The 21,138-nt window shown below is 39.0% G+C and overlaps 1 protein-coding gene across 1 annotated transcript; it reads left to right on the top strand.

Moving 5' to 3' along the window:
- The first annotated feature begins 1,138 nt into the window (after nt 1–1,138).
- On the top strand, nt 1,139–20,970 carry LOC136236141 (uncharacterized). Its single transcript, XM_066026240.1, has 5 exons — nt 1,139–1,741; nt 13,886–14,025; nt 14,161–14,319; nt 14,371–14,538; nt 20,471–20,970. Exons 1-5 carry the CDS (start codon nt 1,141–1,143, stop codon nt 20,594–20,596), a joined length of 1,194 nt encoding a protein of 397 aa, XP_065882312.1. The 5' UTR covers nt 1,139–1,140; the 3' UTR covers nt 20,597–20,970.
- Nucleotides 20,971–21,138: the final 168 nt, after the last annotated feature.

Genomic DNA, 21,138 nt, shown 5'->3' with positions numbered 1-21,138 from the left:
TAATTTACAGTCATTTGCGTGTCAGTTTAATACTGGTAAACTTGTGACGAAGGTTTAAAAAAATCATTTAGTGATGGGGGGCAAATGCCCCCCCCCTTGCCCCCCCCTTAGCTACGCCTCTGATTATTATACTGAAGGATTCGCAGAAAATTGAAACGAAAAAGCAGGTGAATTGTTAAATATCGTCGATGTTTAGCAAATGTCATCAATGTTTAGTAAATGTCGTCGATGTTTAGTAAATATCATCGATGTTTAGCAAAAGTCGTCGATATTTAGCAAAGTCGTCGATGTTTAGTAAATATCGTCGATGTTTAGTAAATATCGACGATATTTAGTTTAGATCTCAATTTTTGGAGTTTTGAGACATATGGCACCCCATATAAATCACCCAAAGCATTGAAACTTGGGATGTAGTTACAGTCACTATTGCTCTATTTATTGGTGTAGTAAATTTTTCAAATCATGGTAGCTATATCAGCAAGAAATGCTGAATAAACAAAATACAGTCAATTAAACAATTATGCGACACTTGCAGCAATTATGAGACACTTGACTTTAAAAACGTTTTACTGCATTAATTCATGAGTGAAACATTCTAATGTCAGTTTCAACTCACTTAGGATGTTAAACATTGGAAAAGATTTAAGCCACGCCCCCTTTATTCTGCAAGCTATGCTACTAACAGAGGTTAGTGAGGTGAATTTTAACCAACCAAACCGGTAAAAATTTGGCATTTCTCACATTTGAAGGTTCTTAGAGTACTCATTCTAGCAGAAAATGGAGCTAGCTAGTATTAGTATACATAGTAGTGCGAAAATGTGCAGCGTTCAGAATTTACCTGATTGCAGTTAGGCTAAATTTTGCGATAAATCATATGTACTGCAAAACCAGGCAACTTAATTTAGCCCATATTTACATGGTATGTTTACTTCATCATGGAGGGTAATTGATGCAAAAATCGTGGTGATTCGTCAAGGTGTCCCATAACCCCTGCTGTCCCATAATACCAGCACGTACTCTACAGCTTCTCGAGTAGAATAGTTTTTCCGGGATTGCATGAAGACACCCCAGAAATGTCATATTTTCCTCAATAAAATAAACACTCACATCCACAATCATCACTCTGGAGTTTGACTAAGAATGAAGCTGGCTGACATAGCATCGATAATCGGCAGCACGCGTTTTAATCGTATTCTTTGGCAAAAGCTAAACAGGAAGTTTGGTGATGGGGGTGTCTTCGTGATGGCGACTGGCCAAAAACTGCTTTATTCCGAGTACGATATTAATGATGTCCCTGAATGGGCGAGCTACAAAACCTTTGAACTGGTAGACAATGCTATCCCATGCGCCACTAACTATAGTGCAACAGGTTCGCGAATTTCTATTAAGTGGGAACAACTGCTGACTCAAGGAACAGGACCTAGTGCTGGCCCACAGCAACAAGTAGCATTTGAAAAGGCAAAAAAAGTCCTCTATGATAAATATAACACAAAACGTTCGGAATTTTATGAGGAATATCTCCAAAAGGAAAGAGCGTTTCGTAAAAAGGAAGTTCAAATGCAGCTTGAGTTTCAAGAAAAATACGAAGATGAATGGAAATCTCATTTTGACAAAGAATTTCCTGTCACTGATGAATACATGCATTATGATGCCATTCGTGAAACAGTGACTCCTTATTTGAAGGCTATAGATGAATGGGAACAAGGACCTCTTGCGAGCACACTGAACCCAATGAGAGAAGGTAACCTATAAGAAGTGCAAGCAAATTTATAATATTTAACCGGTTAGCTAACGGTCACGGTGTAAATAGTGTACAAATACTCCTTCCTCCATCGAAATATTATTCAATGGAACTCCCTACAAATTTCTGACATTGACACAATTGATCTCGATACATTTAAGAACGCTGTAAGTAAGGCCACTACAATGAGATAACTTGTTTCTCATCAACCGCCCGCACCAAAATTTTCTTTTGCCCATGCAAACTCATTATTGCACGAGATTGCAGCATGGCTTTTTTTTGAGTGTAGTGTTAGTGGATTTAATTATCACATAGAAAAGCACTATTTCTATGGAAAACTGCAATCCCATTGAGATACAGACACTATTTTTGAGGCTTTTTTTTACTTCTGTGTTGATTAGAGTGCTTTCTGGAGCATCAACAACCACCAAGGCATCAACAGTGAGTGCTACAGTGTATATACACTAGCATTGGTACTGTGACCTGCATGCCCTATGTGTAGGAGGGCCATCATATCTTACTGAAGAGTCATAGTAGCTTTAGTGTTGCTACTTCTGCCACAAGCTTGCACAGCCCCTCCCCCTAATAAAACTGACTAGCCTACACGTGCTAACACCGCTGCTGTACTGGGGTATGATACATGACCCCAAGACTGGTGGAAGTCTCGTAAAGGACATGAAAGCTTTGTTACTGAAGTTGAAGTTTATGTGAACTCAGTCGGAGTTTTACCCTTAGTGTGCACCAGTGCTTGGTGTGCACCCAGCCAATAACCTAAAATAAAGGATTAATTTATTATACTGGTTTTGTACAAATATATACATCCTGCAATTTATAGCTATGGCTTGTGCAATAATGAGATAACCCGCCCGCCCGCATGTGTTACTCTATGAGAAGTTGATGAGAAACAAGTTATCTCATTGTAGTGGCCTAATATAATACGAAGTGTATGTTTAGCCGGTCACCGGTCACCGTGCAGATATTTATTTAGCCGGTCGTTTGTTGTAGAAACATTAGGAAGTGTCACCTATAACTCGAGTATCAAACACACTAGTATGAAGGTAAGTTTTGGGTGAGTTCGAAGCGAGCTAGGGTTGGAGCGAGCGAAGAAACTTAACTTCATACAGACAGTGAAAGTCACCATTATGTTTAACTGGCAAACATCAGGTTAGGGTAGGGTTCAGCTTTAATCTTGACACAAAAAGGTATACCGTATACGTAAAAATTTTCGAGGCGGAAAATTTTCGTAGATCACCTTTCACCTACGAAAATTTTCCTCCTAATCCAGCAATTATGCATATAATTAGCTACTGTGACTGCCTAGATACGAAAATTTTGCTACGAATCTTGTCATAGTCGCTCATCTACGAAAGTTTTCTATCTCGAAACTTTTTACGCATACGGTAAGAAACGAAGAAAAAGGTGCGATGTTACCGAGGCTCGGACTCGCACATCCAGGTTTGGAGTACCCACGCTCTACCACCGTTGCTTGCTGGCTACTCCTCTTGTTTTTGTACTATTTAAATATTACAAATATAAAATACTATATAGTTAACCCATACCAGTGAAGAAGAAACCAAAGCTGAACTCATCACTAACCCTAACGCTAACCTTACGTTTGCCTGGTAAACGTGATGATGACTTTCACTGGTTCTCTTCCTCTTGAATATAAATCTATCGAGACCCTAATTTTTGATACTCTGATGAGCTCCTTACTCAATTTGAATGTGCATACAATTCGTTACATTCCCCGTTCTGTTCGGCCTCTGTTAGCCTCGGTGTTTAGTAAAGACCTTTGCTTTTCCTTGCAGCATAAATTATGGGGGTTTGTAAGATTGTTGTTGTTTCCAAAACTTGTTCTCTGTTCCCCCCTCGTGCTGGTAAAAAGAAGCGCTATTTGGTTGGTTCTTTGTTGTGTGATCGTTTGAACAAGTGGAAATCTGGTGTTGGTGGTATCTTAGATCTTTGGCAAGCTGCAGGTGTTCTGCAGCGGGGCTCTTTAGCTCGTTCTGTCGCTACTTCTGCTGAGTCTTTGGAGAAGGCAAACATTAGACGTGCTTTTCGCTGGGCCTCAGATGGACACTGATGATGCGCTACGTGCTCTATAGGCGCTAGGGGTGTTGCTTCCTATGACAATGTTGCAGCTCGGGATGATTTGATCCATCGTCATCCTCAGAATGTAGTTCCTTCCCGGTCCAGTGATGTCCCTGTTTCTCTTGTAGTTGAGCCCTCGGTTGTGTTGTATGCGTTGCGTTCCTTTCCCAAGGGAACCTCTCCTGGTAGCTCAGCTCTCCGTCCTCAGCATTTATTGGATGCTGTGTGCGGTTCAACTTCACCAGCTGCTTTTGAATGTCATGTCCAACCTGACAAGATGTGTTAATGCCTTGCTTACTGGTAAGCTTGATTCTCGTCTTCCTCCTTGGTTTTGTGGTGCACCATTGACTGCATTGGTAAAGGGTTCTGGTGCCTTTCGTCCAAATGCTGTTGGTGAGAGCCTTCGTCGTCTGGTCAGCAAGGTATGTTGTGTGTCTGTGCGTGATTCACTTCCTAGTTTGCTACTTCCTCATGGTCAGGTTGGTGTAGGTATTCGTAATGGATTAGAAGCTGCTGTACATTCTCTTCGTACCATCCTTGCTACTGTGGGCTCTAATTGTGAACTATGTTGCTTAAAGGTGGATATGACCAATGCATTTAATGAGTGTAGCCGGGATTCCTTTCTATCACGCTGTCGATCTGATCTCCCAGAATTGTTTAGCTGGGTGCAGTGGTCTTACTGCTGCATTGGGGAACTATGTTTTGGCCCCCACCGGATTGCATCCTCGACTGGCATACAGCAGGGTGATCCCCTTGGACCATTACTGTTTTCCCTTGTCCTTTATTGATTTTTTATCCAGTGTTACTTTCCCAGCTGGACTGGCTTTTCAGTTATGGTACTTGGATGACGGAACCTTGGTGGGTACGCGCTCCAGCCTTGCCTCCTTTTTGCAAATGCTTCACTGTTAAAATGAAGAGTAACCACAACTCTCAAGGAGTTCCCAGTGTAGGGAGGATTTAACACCCCTGGAGAGTAACCGTTACTCTAAAGGAGTAACTGGGGAGTAACACTTGCTCTGAAGGTGGTGTCGCTTACTCTTCAGAGTAATGGTTATTCTCTTCAGAGTGTTGGTTACTCTCCATGGGGTGTTAAATCCTCCCTACACTGGGAACTCTCAGAGTGGTGGTTACTCTTTATTTTTAACAGTGGCTTGTACAGCGGGGTCCGAGTTTTGGTCTCTACCCTAATTTATCTAAATGTGAGATCTTTTGGCCTTCTGGTAATCAGTCGTTTCCGGAGTGTCCATCGTCTGTCACCCGTATTTCGTTGTTGCAAGAGGAAGGAGCTGCCTTTCTTGGTTCCTCTGTGTGGGGATCCTCTGATTATTTCTTGTCATTTGTTGGCAAGGCTGTTAATAAGGTGGCTTCTCTTCAGGACCGTCTTGGGGGTTTGGGGAACCCTCAAGTTGAACTCCATCTTCTCCGAAGTTGTCTGGGTGTTCGTAAACTTAACCATCTCTTGCGTACTATTTCCCCAAATTGCGTTATTTCTCAACTTGAACGTTTCGATTATAATCTTCGATCTGCTTTAGGTCGTATTTGCAAATCTTCAATATCTGACTTATCTTGGCTGCAGGCTACTCTACCGTGTTCTATGGGAGGTTTTGGGTTTGCGTGAAGCTACCAATACCTCTTCAGCAGCCTATTTAGGCTCTTGTTTCAGCTCCCAAGAATTGTGTTATCGTATGCTCCAGTCTTTTAGTGGGGGTCCTGACGTGTTTCCTTCCATCCCGGATCAGGATGTTGCTACCTCAATTCTGCTGCCCTTGATTAACAGTGATTCCCTTCCTGATCTTATCCATCCAGCTTGTGGGCAGCGTGTTTTCCAACATAAACTTGATATTGCTCGTCAGACCCTTTTGCTTAATTCACTTACCATTCGGGACCAAGCCAGAATTCGTTCAATTTCTGCTGACCCCTGTACCAGTTCATGGCTTCGGGCCATTCCTTGTGATTCTTTAGGCCTATCCATGTCCTCACAGGAGTTTGTTAGTCTCGTGCCCAGACCGCTTTTTTTCTTATTGTGTGGGGGCGGAGAAAAAAGTATTGGAGTAAAGGATTATAAAATGTATTGGAGATCCACCAGACCCTTTTTTTCTCCGCCCCCACACAAAAAGAAAAAAAGCGGTCTGGGCACGAGACTAGGAGTTTGTATGTTCTCTTCGATACTGGCTTGGTGTCCCTCTCTTTTCTGCCACTTCTCCAGTTCACTGCCCATGTGGTAGTGTTGTTGATCAATTTGGTGATCATCAGCTGGGCTGTGGACATGGACCCATGCGCGAGCCCATGCGTATACGCAGGCACGATGCTTTATGTGATGTGATATATCATGCTTTACTTCAGGACAACACTGGTTGCCGTAAAGAGCAACGGTGTGCTGGTTCCTGATTGGATCGCCCGGGTGATGTTTTTCACCCTGACTTTGTGCATGGGAAGCCTGCGTACTTCGATGTTACTGTGCGTTGTCCATTACAAGAATCTCTGTTGGGTCGGTCTGCAGTTTCAGCAGGTGTGGCTGCTGCTAAGGGAGAAGAAGGCAAGGATGCTTACCATGATGAGCTTGTACAGGCTGCTGGAGGTGTCTTTGTTACCCTGGTGGTTGAGTCCTTAGGTTTGTGGTCTGCTGCTAGTCGTCCTGTCTTACAGGATATTGCTTTGAGGACAACCACCAGGAGTGGCATTTCTCGTGGCCTAGCATACCGCCATCTGCTAGAGCAACTCTGTTTGTCTGTGGCGCCACAATGCCCGGACATTTTTACATCTATTTAGCCTGTTGCCTGGCAGTCCTTTATGGGAGTTGAACTCTGTTTCATGCTCCCACTCCCTGCAGTTTGGTCAGTAGTCTGCAGGGCTTTCTTCTTAAGGCCCTTGTTCCGGGGGTTTTTTCTGTGTGTATGCTGGCGGTCCATGCGGTGTTTTTGTAGGTCTGTGTAGGCTCTGTAGGTTTAGGCCACTACAATGAGATAACTTGTTTCTCATCAACTTCTCATAGAGTAACACATGCGGGCGGGCGGGTTATCTCATTATTGCACAAGCCATAGCTATAAATTGCAGGATGTATATATTTGTACAAAACCAGTATAATAAATTAATCCTTTATTTTAGGTTATTGGCTGGGTGCACACCAAGCACTGGTGCACACTAAGGGTAAAACTCCGACTGAGTTCACATAAACTTCAACTTCAGTAACAAAGCTTTCATGTCCTTTACGAGACTTCCACCAGTCTTGGGGTCATGTATCATACCCCAGTACAGCAGCGGTGTTAGCACGTGTAGGCTAGTCAGTTTTATTAGGGGGAGGGGCTGTGCAAGCTTGTGGCAGAAGTAGCAACACTAAAGCTACTATGACTCTTCAGTAAGATATGATGGCCCTCCTACACATAGGGCATGCAGGTCACAGTACCAATGCTAGTGTATATACACTGTAGCACTCACTGTTGATGCCTTGGTGGTTGTTGATGCTCCAGAAAGCACTCTAATCAACACAGAAGTAAAAAAAAGCCTCAAAAATAGTGTCTGTATCTCAATGGGATTGCAGTTTTCCATAGAAATAGTGCTTTTCTATGTGATAATTAAATCCACTAACACTACACTCAAAAAAAAGCCATGCTGCAATCTCGTGCAATAATGAGTTTGCATGGGCAAAAGAAAATTTTGGTGCGGGCGGTTGATGAGAAACAAGTTATCTCATTGTAGTGGCCTTAGTTGCTTTTTCTTTTTTCTGCTTTTTGTCATTTATAAATTAAATTAGGTTTAACTTCTAGCTAGAGATCGGGGAGGATGGGAGTGCCATTAGGGCCGGAATAAAAAAATAAATAAAAACTTTAGAGGAAGCGTCAAATAGTTGCCGCGAGTATTCGACTTTAGGGGAAGCGTCTAGTAGTATTAGCGTTAGGGTTAGGGTTGGAGTTCAGCTTTAGTTTCTTCTTCGTTAGTTTCTTCTTACTATATACAGCTTATTTCGTTAGTCACATTTATAAGATACAAAAGAAGGGAATCAAGCGAGCTAGCAGCGACACTGGACTATACACTGGGATCCCGGGTTCACTTTTTTTCGCCTTTTGGTTCACCGGTTTTTTGTCTAAGTTCTATAGGGATATGAAATAGGGTAAAAAGAGTGATACCCATTTCATAGAGTAACGAGTCAGAAAACCAGGCTACAATAGTCATACCTATCTTAAACCGTCAGTCTGTGTCCACTCAACCAACAGCGTCATAGTAAGTGGCATATTTAGCCATTTAACAAGATCTGAAATCCCCAAACACCTTCCAAGCAACACGAAGCGGACACCACTGTTGTACCACTCAGCTCGTGCCGATTTACTAGCTCATTCGATACTTAGCCGATTAGGATCTGTCCCCTAGCCATTGGAACTATAGAGGGTAGCAGATATGATGCTGTAAAACTACAGTACTATGTCGCCTAGTACAACACTGGGTACAACACTTTCGTGGTAGACTACAAAGGAAAAGTGTAACGAGTACAACGCGGATTGTTCCTTTGAAAACCGGCGGTACGCAATCCCGGGTGAGTAGTATATAATAATATAATATCTATGGTTTCTCTCTGTTCCGATCAGCCATTCAATGCATTGGAGGTGCACGCTCGTCCGATGGTGTTTACTCTAGGACTCTACTACCAATGGATTTAGTGCAAGTGGAGTCCCGCTTGTTGATCATGAGTAACGTGCTGGCAGTGGCAGCGTTACTCTACTTTTTGTTGTCTCTTTCAGTTGTCCAACACGTGCCATTCTTTGTGCTGGGAGTGGTAGACAAGGGTAGTCCATCAAGCCCGAGTTTTGAAAAAATCGCGTGTAAGATTTCGAATCTCACCAATTTTTTTGCAAAATTTCCGGATTCTAAGCCAAGATTCCAGATTCCAAAATTCGAATTTTACATATAGCTGGCCACAGATATATTAACACTTTTTATGCACCCGGCTGGCTTCCAGACTAATTGGATCACTGGCCAGACTTGTACAAACGTGCCGAAACAGGTGCACAGCGCCCACAAGACTAAACTGATTGCAACACAGAGATTGTATTCCAAATTACGTCACACGAAGTTTATATTTGGGGGACTCTTATATTTTCGAGTATTATCACCAATGGCAATCGAGATTTCGAAGATTGATATAGAGACTAACAAACAAGGATATCGAGGTGAAACTACCTGGTTTGGTTATTCACAGCAAAGAAACAATAGTATTTCTTCTAAACTTTGAAAGCCAGCTGAAAAATTCTAACCCGGTGTTAGAGAATAGATTTTATAACTGTATACCTGTTAGTTTTAGGTCAATATCTTCTTCCAGGATTAAATAATGGTTTGAATCTTATTAAGCCCCATTGGAACTCTCACTTGAAATTGTTAGAATACCCCCAAATAGCCACAGCCATTTTATTTCGTGACCTCATTTGGAATACAGTCTATACAAAAGAAATATACGGAAATGACAGGACTTAAGAATGTTATTATTATTATTTATTAAACACAGTATACATAAAACTGCAACTAGTAGTTATAAACTCTCCATCTTGGATCTATCCTAGATCTGAGAGTTGAAGAACTCTGCGAAGTATTTTGGCAGTTCCCAGGATGGCAGTTTTCTGAAGAATATAGGGGTTAGGCTTTTGTAGCTGGAGGTCCTTAAGAAATCTGCTAAATCACTTTGTAATAGCTCCTAGTGCACCAATAACTATTGATATAACTCTAGTCTTCTTATTCCAATCTCAATCCTTAAGTCCTGATACTTTTCAATCTTCTCATTCTCCTTATCAGTTTACTCTTCTGTCAGATGGGACAGCTACATCAATAAAAGTTACCAAATTATTAAGTTCGTCAATGACAGTGATGTCTGGTCTTCTAGTGTAAATATTGAAGTCGCATAGCAATTTCACCTTTTCATTTCCTGAAATGAAAATGGTGAGTGTCTCCACCAGATTGCATCACATTCCAATTCGTACTTCCCACATAACAACCAATGCAAATACAGTACTTGACTACATCATCATGTCGATGCTTGTACTGGCCAGCCAGATAAGTGCAGCCACAAACCAAATGTTCAACAGTCTCAGGATGCTCTGAACATAACCTACACATTACAAATATTGTCCACGCTTGACAATGGACTCCTTCAAAAAGACCTCAATTCTTTATTTAACTGGTCTGCTAACAATTTACTTTCATTTAACCTGGCAAAGTTTGTTTTTATGAGCTTCCATCGTAAATTCAATTCCACTTACAATGTCAATGGTCACACAATTATTGAATCCTCCAGCTGGCATTGTTTTTACCAATTCACTTACAGGGCAAGACCACTATGAAATGATATCCTCTAAGGCCTACAAATGGCTTGGTTTACTGCATAGGGTATTCAAGGACTCCGAAAGTGCCCAGGCCTGTAAATCATTGTGCATTACTCTAGTTAGATCAAAATTATTGTACTGCTCAACACTGTGGAGACCTTATCTATTAAAGGACATCGAATTACTTGAAAAAATACAGCGAAGAGCCACCAAATTTATTTTATCTAATTATCATTCAGACTACAGATCTAGGTTAATCCAGTGTGGTATAATGCCGTTAATGTACACTTATGAAATTGCTGACATCTTTATCAAATCCATCAAACATCCATCTGATAAATTCGACATACTAAACTATGTTAATTGTACTACTGGTACTACAAGATCTGCTGGTTCCAAGCTCTACCCAAGACTGCCCACACCAATCCTATTATGAATTCATATTTTTATCGCCTACCCAGACTGTGGAATTCCCTACCAATAATTGACTTGTCTCAGTCTTTAAAAGTAATCAAAGTAAAGCTGAAGATATTTCTATGGAACCATTTTCTAGTCAATTTGACAATACCCCCTGTAGATTTCATTACTTGTACCCTTGTTCTCGATGCTCCAAGATGGGTGAAGATATGGTAGAAAGTCATTTGAAACTGCATTATGTAGCATTTTGTAGAACATAGTAACTTTAGCATAATTTCTCCTGTCCTCTAGCGTTAGCCAATCCAATCTATTAAGTAAAGCTGTCACATTGGTGTTTCTAATATAAGAGTTAAAACAAATCAAACTGCTTTACATTGTACCATTTCTAGAAGGTTCTTCTGTGACTGAGTGTGTGGGAACCAAACAACCAAAGCATACTCTATTATAGGTCTAACATATGTAATGTAAGCGAAGGATTTAACATTAGTAGAGCATTGTCTTAAATTACATTGTAGAAATTCACGAGTCGAGTTGGCTTTGTTGGTAATTTTTGTAATATGGTCTTTCCATGAGAGATTTTGAGTAATAGTAACTCCAAGATATTTGGCAGATGTAACTTTATTGATAACAGAGTTGCTGATCTTGTATTCTGAGTTTAGTAGTGTGTATTTGTTTGAAATGGTGAGATGTTCACATTTAGATATATTAAATAGCATAAACCAGTCTTTTGTCCGTGTGTGTAATTATTATTCTTTTGTTTTACTATGACATCACTATTATTTTACAACAAAGACAAAACATAGCAATAAGAAAAACAAATAAATTGTTCAGTTAAAATGCTTCAGACATAGATGCTCCATCAACTACCCCACTGACCGCCATCTTCTCCGAGAGCCCCAAACACAAAGCATAGTAGCACGAAGGATTGCAAAGGAGAGTCTTGCTTTTACCCAGCCCATGAAAATGCTTTATGACTTTCCCACTTGGCAGCCATCAACTAGACACCTAAAAAGAAATTTGCTTCACCGCCAAGTAGACCACCAACACTAAAGCAAAGTGGGGTAGGTAAAACTAGCACGGCGTGCTTGACAAGCTAGAGAATATTTCCTTTTTTTCTCAACTTCAGCAGACCGAAGAACAGCTTGAGGTGGACGACTGCAATATGAACTGAACGACTGCATTATTATTATTAGCTATTATGGATTAAATCACAGAAACATGCAACATGTACATGAACTGGTCTACTCGAGATACGTACTACCCACATCCTGAGAGCTGTGGAACTTTCCACAAAGTTGTAGCAGCTGTTCCTAACAATGCAGTCTTTTGTAATATTTAGTGAGGTTATGTCTAAAAGTTCCAGAAAGCACTTAAGCCACCTTGTGACAGATCCAAGAGGGCCAATTACTATAGGGATCGTTATTGTTTTCTTCTTCTTTCAAACTAAATTTGTATATCTTGATACTTTGTAAGTTTCTTTTCCTCTTTAGCAGAAATGTGTTTGTCTCCAGGCACAGCTATATCAATCAAACTGATGGTGGCAGCACCCTTGTTTATTACTACAATAATATCAGGTCTCCTTACAGATATGAAATGGTTAAAATCCCATAATATTTTAATGCTGTCATATTTGCCACATAAACACCAATAAATATATCTAGCAACATTATCATGCCTTAGCTTGTATTGTGTACCTGCTAACTGGCTACAACCAGAGATCAAATGCTCTACAGTTTCTGGCTGGGTGTTGCATAATCAACACTGAGTATTGGCTGAGCCAGAGTAAACCTAGTGCATTGCTCTGGTATTTAGAGCAAATTTAAGTATACAGAAACTTGATTAAGTATATGGAAAATGTGTACCATATACTTTTACAAATACCGTATACTTCCATAGACTTAAATTCATGGTGTGATTATTACTCTAGTGACATCTCATTTTATTTGATTTGTAATTCGTGATTTAAAGGATTTGATTAAATAAACTGGGGATATTTAGAAAGTAGATGAGTTGATGTACAACGTGAACATATAAAACTGTTGATTGGATGTAAGTCTGATTTGTAAACTGTGGGTGTCCGTGAATCGACTTTTCCCAAATATACGTATTAATCGGAAATGACTTTGCAAGGCTGCTGCCACCAGACAAAGAAGCCAAGAAAGCTGACACTCGGTGTCCAAAGTCCCACAGCCTTGAACTATCCGAAGACATATATAAGTTGTTAAAATATTCCTGTTGTAATTTGTGTGTATTGTATGCACTGCCCAACACACTGTGATATACCAAAAGGCTCACTAAACAAGCCTGTATAATATATCGGCCAACATATCATTGATCCTGAGGGCCTCCCCTGATTCTCTTCCAATCCCAAAAATTTACAACGGTGCCAAATTCAGACTAGTTCTACTTGTCACCTTTATAATTCTGTTCAACCAACATCTGCACATACGGTGTATATTATTTTGAATGGCTGTCCCATTGAACTTTAGCAAGGTAGATACACCTAGCTACCAGCATGACGAAGTATTGTTTTGTTCACAAATGATATCCAGAAATACTGTGGTGATAACTACTACTGTTTTTGCTGATATCAATGGTTACAGAGCTATAGTGATGCTCCTTTAGCAACCATTCCACCATCTATCTTGACTACCTCATATCACCCTGATAGTTATTGTAATTTTTAGTGAGCAAAGGTGTGAGATCCGACTATTGGAACTTACATGTCCATTTAACTCTGTAGAACACCTCCACACCGCTTATGAATGTAAGTCCTGCAAAATTCAATTCCCTGACTATTAATCTCAGAGTTAGATTGCCTAGGCTATGATCATCAGTATTCCACTATTGAAATCGGTTGTTTGGGTCATTATCTTTCAGACTCCATAATGGTCCTACAAGTAGTAATTCACCAGTCTGCAGATACTTGTAGAACTATACTGGACAATGCTGCTCATAAAGTAATCAGTTGTTCTCAACAAATGTTTTTCGGCACATGATTGTGTTGATTGGAACATTTAGTTTGTCTTTGTTTGTTTGTTTGTGTGTGTGTTGCACTTGTATTGTAACTTTATTTTATTTTTACAGCTTCCTTGCCATGCCTATACTGCTTTTGCACATCTGTATAGTCACATGTGTCTGAGGTATATGTAATTGTTTGTGTTTTTGACATCTTAATGATAGTTTACTCTCTCCTAATTTTTTTTTTTTTTTTTTGAGAAAGTGCAAACTTCTGTGATCCCTATATGGTACTATCATACTGTATGATTTTATCTCCTGTTGCTTGTTTATAAACAACAGCCAATATATAATTCTACAACTCTTCTTGTAGAATTCAAAAGTTACTTGCGAACTGTGACCTCACCTGGTGTTGGAAATGTATTGAAGTATTATGATGTGTCGATGATCCCAGGCAACTGGTACCAGTGGTTTGATCCAAGCCAGCCTGATGATGATGATCAGTGGGATACGGTAACATAACATTAAATTTGCATAATGCATTGTATGAGAATAATAAAAACTATATATAATATAATGTTTTTTCTTACTGACGTACATTGTCTTGCTTGTGTTTTCAACTGATGTACAGTATTTATCATTGTACAGATTACTGTGGATGAAAGTCAGGATGATAATGAACAGCATAATCTATACAAAGCTTTGGGAGGTTCAAAAGATACAAGTGCAGAGAAGGATAATGATGATGATGATAGCAACAACAACAGCAATCATAAAAGCGACTTGAAAGTTCAGTTATCTTTGAATGTACGTGCAGTCCAAATTAACCGTCCTTGGTTGAACCTTGACATATTGAAGCTTAACAATTTCAAAATTCCTGGAGAACAATCTGGCAGTTGGTCTACTGGGGAACTTAGCAGTAAAAACAAGGGATCATTTCCAATGCTTAGCACACAAATGATTGTAGCAAAAGACTTCAATTTCACTGCTACAAAACATAGCCAAACTGTTAATGGATCAACTGATGTAAGTTTGTATGCATGGTTGCATGTCAATGATCATGATGCATGATTTTAGCATAACAATATAATTATTGTGTGTGAACAGTGAATATATACAAGGGTTTTTTGAGTTTATATTCTTTCAAGGCATGCACTACTGACATAAAGTTGCTGAAGAAACGGTTTGGTGAGAAATGCATATAGTATAGCACTTTACTACAACTGAAGCTGTAGTACTGATTTTGCTTTATCCATGGTGAAATGTACACAAAAATTGAATTTCTCTTGTTATATATCCAATCACTGTCACTTCAAATATTGTATGGAGTGATGGAGTGTGTAGCTAGCTATACTTTAGCCAATGTTGCAACTCCTGTACAACCAAAACATGAACCAAGTATATAAGAGATTTTAATATGCTTAGACTAGGGTTGGAACAAATGTACAGATCAGCGGCGGAGGAAGTAGTTGATATGAGGGGGGCTAGGCTGACCCAGACTTATTTCTATAGTTTGGTAAGGTGAGACCAAAAAAAAAAAAAGGTCACAACCAACTGACAAGAGCTTTCCACCTCACCAGCTACCATTTCTAGCTGATAAACTACATAAAAATCCTTACATAGCTCGCTACACACTGATTACTTTATTAGAGTGACTGCTCTATTAGAGTATCTCGATCTTTATCACGGTTTTCAGCCCCACTCCAAGAAAGATAATTTCGGTGTGATATCATTCTGAGGGGGGGGGCTTTAGCCCCCTAGCCCCCCCCTTTCCGCCACCTATGGTACAGATACATCCTCTGAAACTTCTTTTGAAAATGTTACCGAAGTTTTGAAGCTTTGTTACAAATATGTATCATGTCAACAATTAATGAATACAATCGATGGTTATTAGGGGTACTGTACACTGTAGTACAAACTCCTACACTTTGTTATAACTCCAGTACAACCATTGTTTAAACTATAAATAACCAAAAAATACATAAATGGCAGCTTCCACAAGGAGTGACAATACTTGTGCAACTGGATTAACTTTCTAGTATCCATGGTTATGAAGCTTTTGTGGGGCCGGGGTAAAGCAGCAGCTGAATGTTATGAAACCGAACAAAGCTTCGAAGCTTCAAACTATTTGTCTCAACCCTAGCTTAAATACCGGACATATTTAATATGCAATTTTGGAAATTCACCCCTATGGTCTAGCATTGCAACAATTAGAATTTTATACCTTATGTGATACCAAAAAGCACACAAAAGTTTTAAAAACATTTTAAGGCATGTATATACATAGGATTGATTCTACTATTAAATAGGTAGATATTCATGTTTAAATGTCTTATTTAGAAGCTAATTTGCACGACATATCAAATCTGTCCATCCAGTCAGATATGTAGTCTAATTGCATGACTAACAAATTAACAGTATTGTATGTGCACAGTACAGTAATATGAATATTTATTACTGCATTCATGTACATGTCATTGTATGCAATGTATACGAAAACAGCCAGCTATGAGAAAGGGTGCAGTCCCCTCAAAGATGGCAGCCAAGAAATGGCTGCAATAATGTTAATGCCAATCACTTTTAATGATGACAATGTAATCAATAAAAGTGAATGGCATTAACATCTAGTGTTGGGCAGGTTACTTTGTAAACGTAACTAGTTACATATTACATGTTACTTGCAACTGAACTATTTAGTTACAGTTACATATTACTCATAAAATAAAGTAACTATAATAATATTACATATTATATTACTTTGTGTCCACAGCCTTAAGCTGTCACGTGTGAAACTACCACTTTATCATGTGACATGATTGCATTGTTGGACAATGTGCAAATCTTGGTTATAAGTAAGAAGCTGGTGAATAAGCTTCCTTCAGTAGGCTTCATTACTTCATTGTGGCTAGGCATTACTCAGAGGACAACTAACGAGATTAGTAACTTCATTACCTGTAGTAATAATATTACGTAATATTAGACTCGTTATAGTGACTATATTACTTAGGTAACGTGTTACATTTGTAAGTAAAGTAACTTGAGTTATATTACCTGTTTTTATAGCGTATTTTGTTATATTACTTAGTTACCACAAAAGTAATAATATTACGTAACGCGTTACTTATGTAACGCATTACTCCCAACACTGTTAACATCATTGTAGCCATTTCTCAGCTGCTGCCTTATAGATGTCACAACTTTTTACATCCTGGCTTTTCTTGGGCCAACCCTTTTCAGCTTGGCTCTTTTAGTATAGACATCACTTTGGGGGGCACAGGGGGTACATGCCCTCCCTCCCCCACCAACAGAATTATACAAGATTGAGTTACCCTAATAGAGCAGTCAATCAAATACTCTAATAGAATAGTCACCAACTATAACACTATTGAATAGCTGCTGAGTATGAAAACTAGCATCTGCAGCACTATCCCATGCATGGGCACACTTAGCTTGCTAAGGATATTTTGAAAATGAAATCACAGGTACTATTCTTACAATGGTCCTTTGCATGTGCTCATTTATATATAGCTATACTCATGACTGTCACTGATCCCTGTAAAACTTTTAATCAATACAGTCCACTTAAAAAGCAGTATCGATATTTGTGCATAAAACTTCTCTAGCTACATCAAAATTTTCAGTCCTGAAACATATGAATGGCTTTAGCTTTTGGAGGGCCGTGCCTTCCAGACCCCTTACTCCATATACCTACTAACCTGGAGCATCCCCTTGCCAAACCTGGAGCACCCCTTGCCAAACCTGGATCCTCCCCTGCTACAGGAATGAAGAAGAGTGCAGATTTCAGTATGTGGTCTATATATCTATTTGAATTGTTATGTTAAAACAAATTTGGCACTGTAAAATTTGTCTACTGAGTGACTTTTTGTAGCTGAACTATATATCTACAGGGTGACTCGTTATGTTGCTGAGCTCTCTACAGGTTGACTTGTAACATATCTCTACAGAGTGACTTGTAGAACCCTCAACAGAGAAACTTGTTTGTTGCTAAAGCATCTACAAGGTGACTTGTTAATAGTTATGTAGCTGAACTCCCTAAATGTGACCAGATAATTATTTTACAAAACTGATCCAAATTGCAGACATCAGGCAAAATCGAACTAACACCAACCAGTGGATAGCTACACTATCACACTAATAGAATTGACCCTCAGCATTACTTAAACTACTCAAGGCTGGTTTTAAGAGACATCTTTTCTGTGTGGTGTGGGATCTAATAGCATTTTCTGCCATTGTGAAGGGCCTGGCTTGGTAAGAATCAGTGGTTTGCTGGTGGATGGCCTGATATTGTTGGCCAAACATTTTTTGTTGATTTTGCTGCATACCAGCCATTAAGAAGCCAGCACAGCCCTGTAATCTTGTGCCTGGGCTTCAATCGTGGTCTGCCTCCATTTTGAAGTCTATTTCTTGCCCCTCTCACCCCTATGTAAGCATTCATGATACTACTTTACTTGTCCAACTGCTCAGATTTTCTCTTATTTGGTGGGAAAATCTACAAGCAGCTACAAGTACTGGAAGTGGTCTGAAAGGTAATGGATTAATGCATCTTTCATGTAAATTTCATACACATGCTTGATATTCTTGGCAAGTTATACTGACTTGAATTCTTTAAAACTGTTTATCTCGAACTTCTTATGTGCGATTTGGAACAAAATCCAGTCACAAATGGTGACTTGTTATGTAGCTGAACTCAATGCAGGATGATTTGCTTAAATACTCTACAGTTAGGGTGAATTGTTTGAAGCTAAACTCTCTACAGGGTAACTTGTAATGTTGCTGAACTCTCCACATGATGATTTGATTGTAGCTGAACTCCCTACAGGGTGACTTGTAACACAGCTCAATTCTCTACAGGGTGACTTGTTATCTAGTGGATCTCTCAACAGGGTGACTTGTTTGCAGCTAAACTTACAGGACGATTTATAGTGTAGCTGAGCTCACTACAGTTTGACTTGTAATGTTACTGAATATGGCATGTAACATAGCTCAACTCTCTACAGGGTGTTATGTAGCTGAATTCTCTACAGCATGACTTGTTGTGTAGCTAAACTCTCTAACAGGGTGACCTGTGTCTGGTAGGCATAACAACAAGTTGTTGTTTTTTATTCATGTGTGCCTGTAACACATGGTTGGGTCTTTTGTTATAACTCTATGGCCATTTAACCTGATTACTTTCAAACCACAAGAGGTGATGGCTACTTCATGCACAGACTGATTTTCAAGTCATTCCTTCAAGCAAAACACCCTAAATACATACAAATCACATTTGTGATTTTCAAAAATAGTGATATCTGATCCAACCTATACAGAAACTGTACTGTACGTGTGCTGTAATGTGTTCTTACTACCCTCCACAATTTCAAGTGAATCAGATAAAGCCCACACAATTTCAAACCAGTCACACACCTACAGAAATTGTTTTTGTAAAAATGTGTGTGTCCCTATCTACCTATCTATTTTTGTCCACATGAGCAAAACCATTAAATGGTAAAAGCAGCTGGCATGTAAGAATTGAAAGCTAATGAAGTCTGTATAAAACTTCTGCACATGTAAACTTTGCTCTAAGGTGGTTTCTTTTTGGTGGTCAGAAGTATGGTTGTGGCAACTCTACAGATTTTGTGAAAGACCTTCCCTTTGGGTTTAACAACTTAAAACAATGTTGCGGACCTTGTAGGCTACCAGAAACACTGTATCCTTTCAAGATGAAAGGGGCCATGTCCTTTGCTTATACAAATAAAAATCCTCAAGGCTTAACTCTAAAGATAAAAATGATAGACAGGCTATAAAACAGTTGAGAAGACACTTTTGTGCATAATTTGTAGTTTAAAGTGGTTTGTTCAAGCTACGCCAAGAGTGTCAGAGTATGTGCAACCAGTGAGGCCAGAGCCTCACCACTTTTTGGCTGAAATTAAGAAAAACTTTTAAACTTGATGAAGCCAAAGACTAAAAGTAGTGAATATGCATTATTTAGCATTTGTTTAATGGCAACAGTTGATATAAACAACACTTTCAAAAACTTCATGTCCACTTCACCCATGTTAAGCACCTCTAAAATTAATATTTAGCTTTGGCTTTGTTTCTCTACTTTGGAAACATCCTTACAATTTATCTCTTAATTGGTAAGTTCAAATGGCATATGCCTTAGCATTGGCACTTGTAAGGTAGCTAGCTAGCACCTTGCACACAGTATTACAGCCCAAAATTGCCTCAAAATAACATCTCAAAATGTATTTTTTCCTGGAGGAGCATGCCCCCAGAACCACATAGACTAGCTGCCTTTAGCAGCATAAGGACTGAGCCTTACCACTTTCACCTTTACTCAGATGCCCCTGAGCTACGCTCCCTTAGCAGTGCATAGCAACGTAATTGATTAAGTACAAAATAATTAGTAAATAACAAAATACAATTATGGATTTGCTGGTAGCTCTAATTACATAGTTAAATGCATGGTATATTTGTACATAACTAAATATTTGATTAATTCCCTATTTAGTTATCAAAGGATAATATTAACTACATGGGTGCCTGGGTTTTTGAAGTTAGGTGTAGCATAACATCAACTTGTTCTAGGCTTCTAGCTAAGTGTAGCAAAATTAGAAGATAAAGAAAAGTACGAAGAGCATAAAACAAACTTTGAAGGCACACATCTCAGTGATGGCTGACTCAAATTTGGTTTAGGAGGTGCAAGGGAGTTTGCACAGCAAAATTAGCTAGCTTATTTTCAGATGCTATTGAGGTATGGATGAGTAAAAATGGTGTTTACTTGGTTTCTGTATAATACACACTTATCTGTTGTGCTCCCACACTGGCTTTACCTGGCCACACATCATTTCATGTGTCTTGATCACTAACTAACATAATACTCACATCAGAATGCAATAACTAACACTGTGGTCTATTTTCCACTGCATATCATCAAATATTTTCTGTTGCAATTTAGGATGGCACATTCAATTTTGGAGCTGGTGATTATACCCAAGAAACAAGTTATAAGACATCTGTTACTTTTAAAGGAACTAAAGTGATTGGATACTCTTGCATCTTGTTGCCAAAGTATCCCAAATGACCATGCATATTTGATTGCAGTTATTGTGAAGACATTATCTACATAACTATGTACCTTGATAGAGATAACATAGAGGATGTCATTTTACACATGTATAGATAGTTTAAAATTTAAGCATTTGCAAAAAGGTGTCCACACACATCCAATTATTAACAATATAATTATTTTGTTTTAAAGCAACATGCTAACCCGAAAATTCTACATCTAGCTACTGTAATAAGCTGTATTTGTAGCTTACTTCTCAGTTATCCAATACCATTTTCCATGTTTTACATTGATGACTACTCCTATGCTTTACAGTTCATGCAAATACCACTGAGAATTTTTCACATACAACAGAGCCTATTTATATTATAAAGATGATTGCATGTACAGTATGTGTTTTAGTCTTATTGTTACCACCATATGTGCCTTCAAAGTGCATAATATTAATAATTTAAGAATAGGGCATGCTATTCAGAGGTTTAATGGTTGTTACTACACTACAGTGTACAGTTATTACAGGCATATATCATGCATGAACTAAATCTTTCATGCACTAT

Source organism: Dysidea avara, chromosome 10 (assembly GCF_963678975.1).
Source record: "Dysidea avara chromosome 10, odDysAvar1.4, whole genome shotgun sequence".
In the NCBI taxonomy this organism is placed as follows: domain Eukaryota; kingdom Metazoa; phylum Porifera; class Demospongiae; order Dictyoceratida; family Dysideidae; genus Dysidea; species Dysidea avara.
Note: the sequence above shows the minus strand (reverse complement) of the source record. Positions and strands in the feature narration are given on the sequence as shown.

Coding starts and splice junctions, on each gene's coding strand:
- LOC136236141 (XM_066026240.1), top strand. CDS start 1,141: ATGAAGCTGGCTGACATAGCATCGATAATCGGCAGCACGCGTTTTAAT. Junction 1,742..13,885: donor ACTGAACCCAATGAGAGAAG/GTAACCTATAAG, acceptor CTCTTCTTGTAG/AATTCAAAAGTTACTTGCGA. Junction 14,320..14,370: donor AAGTTCAGTTATCTTTGAAT/GTACGTGCAGTC, acceptor GACATATTGAAG/CTTAACAATTTCAAAATTCC.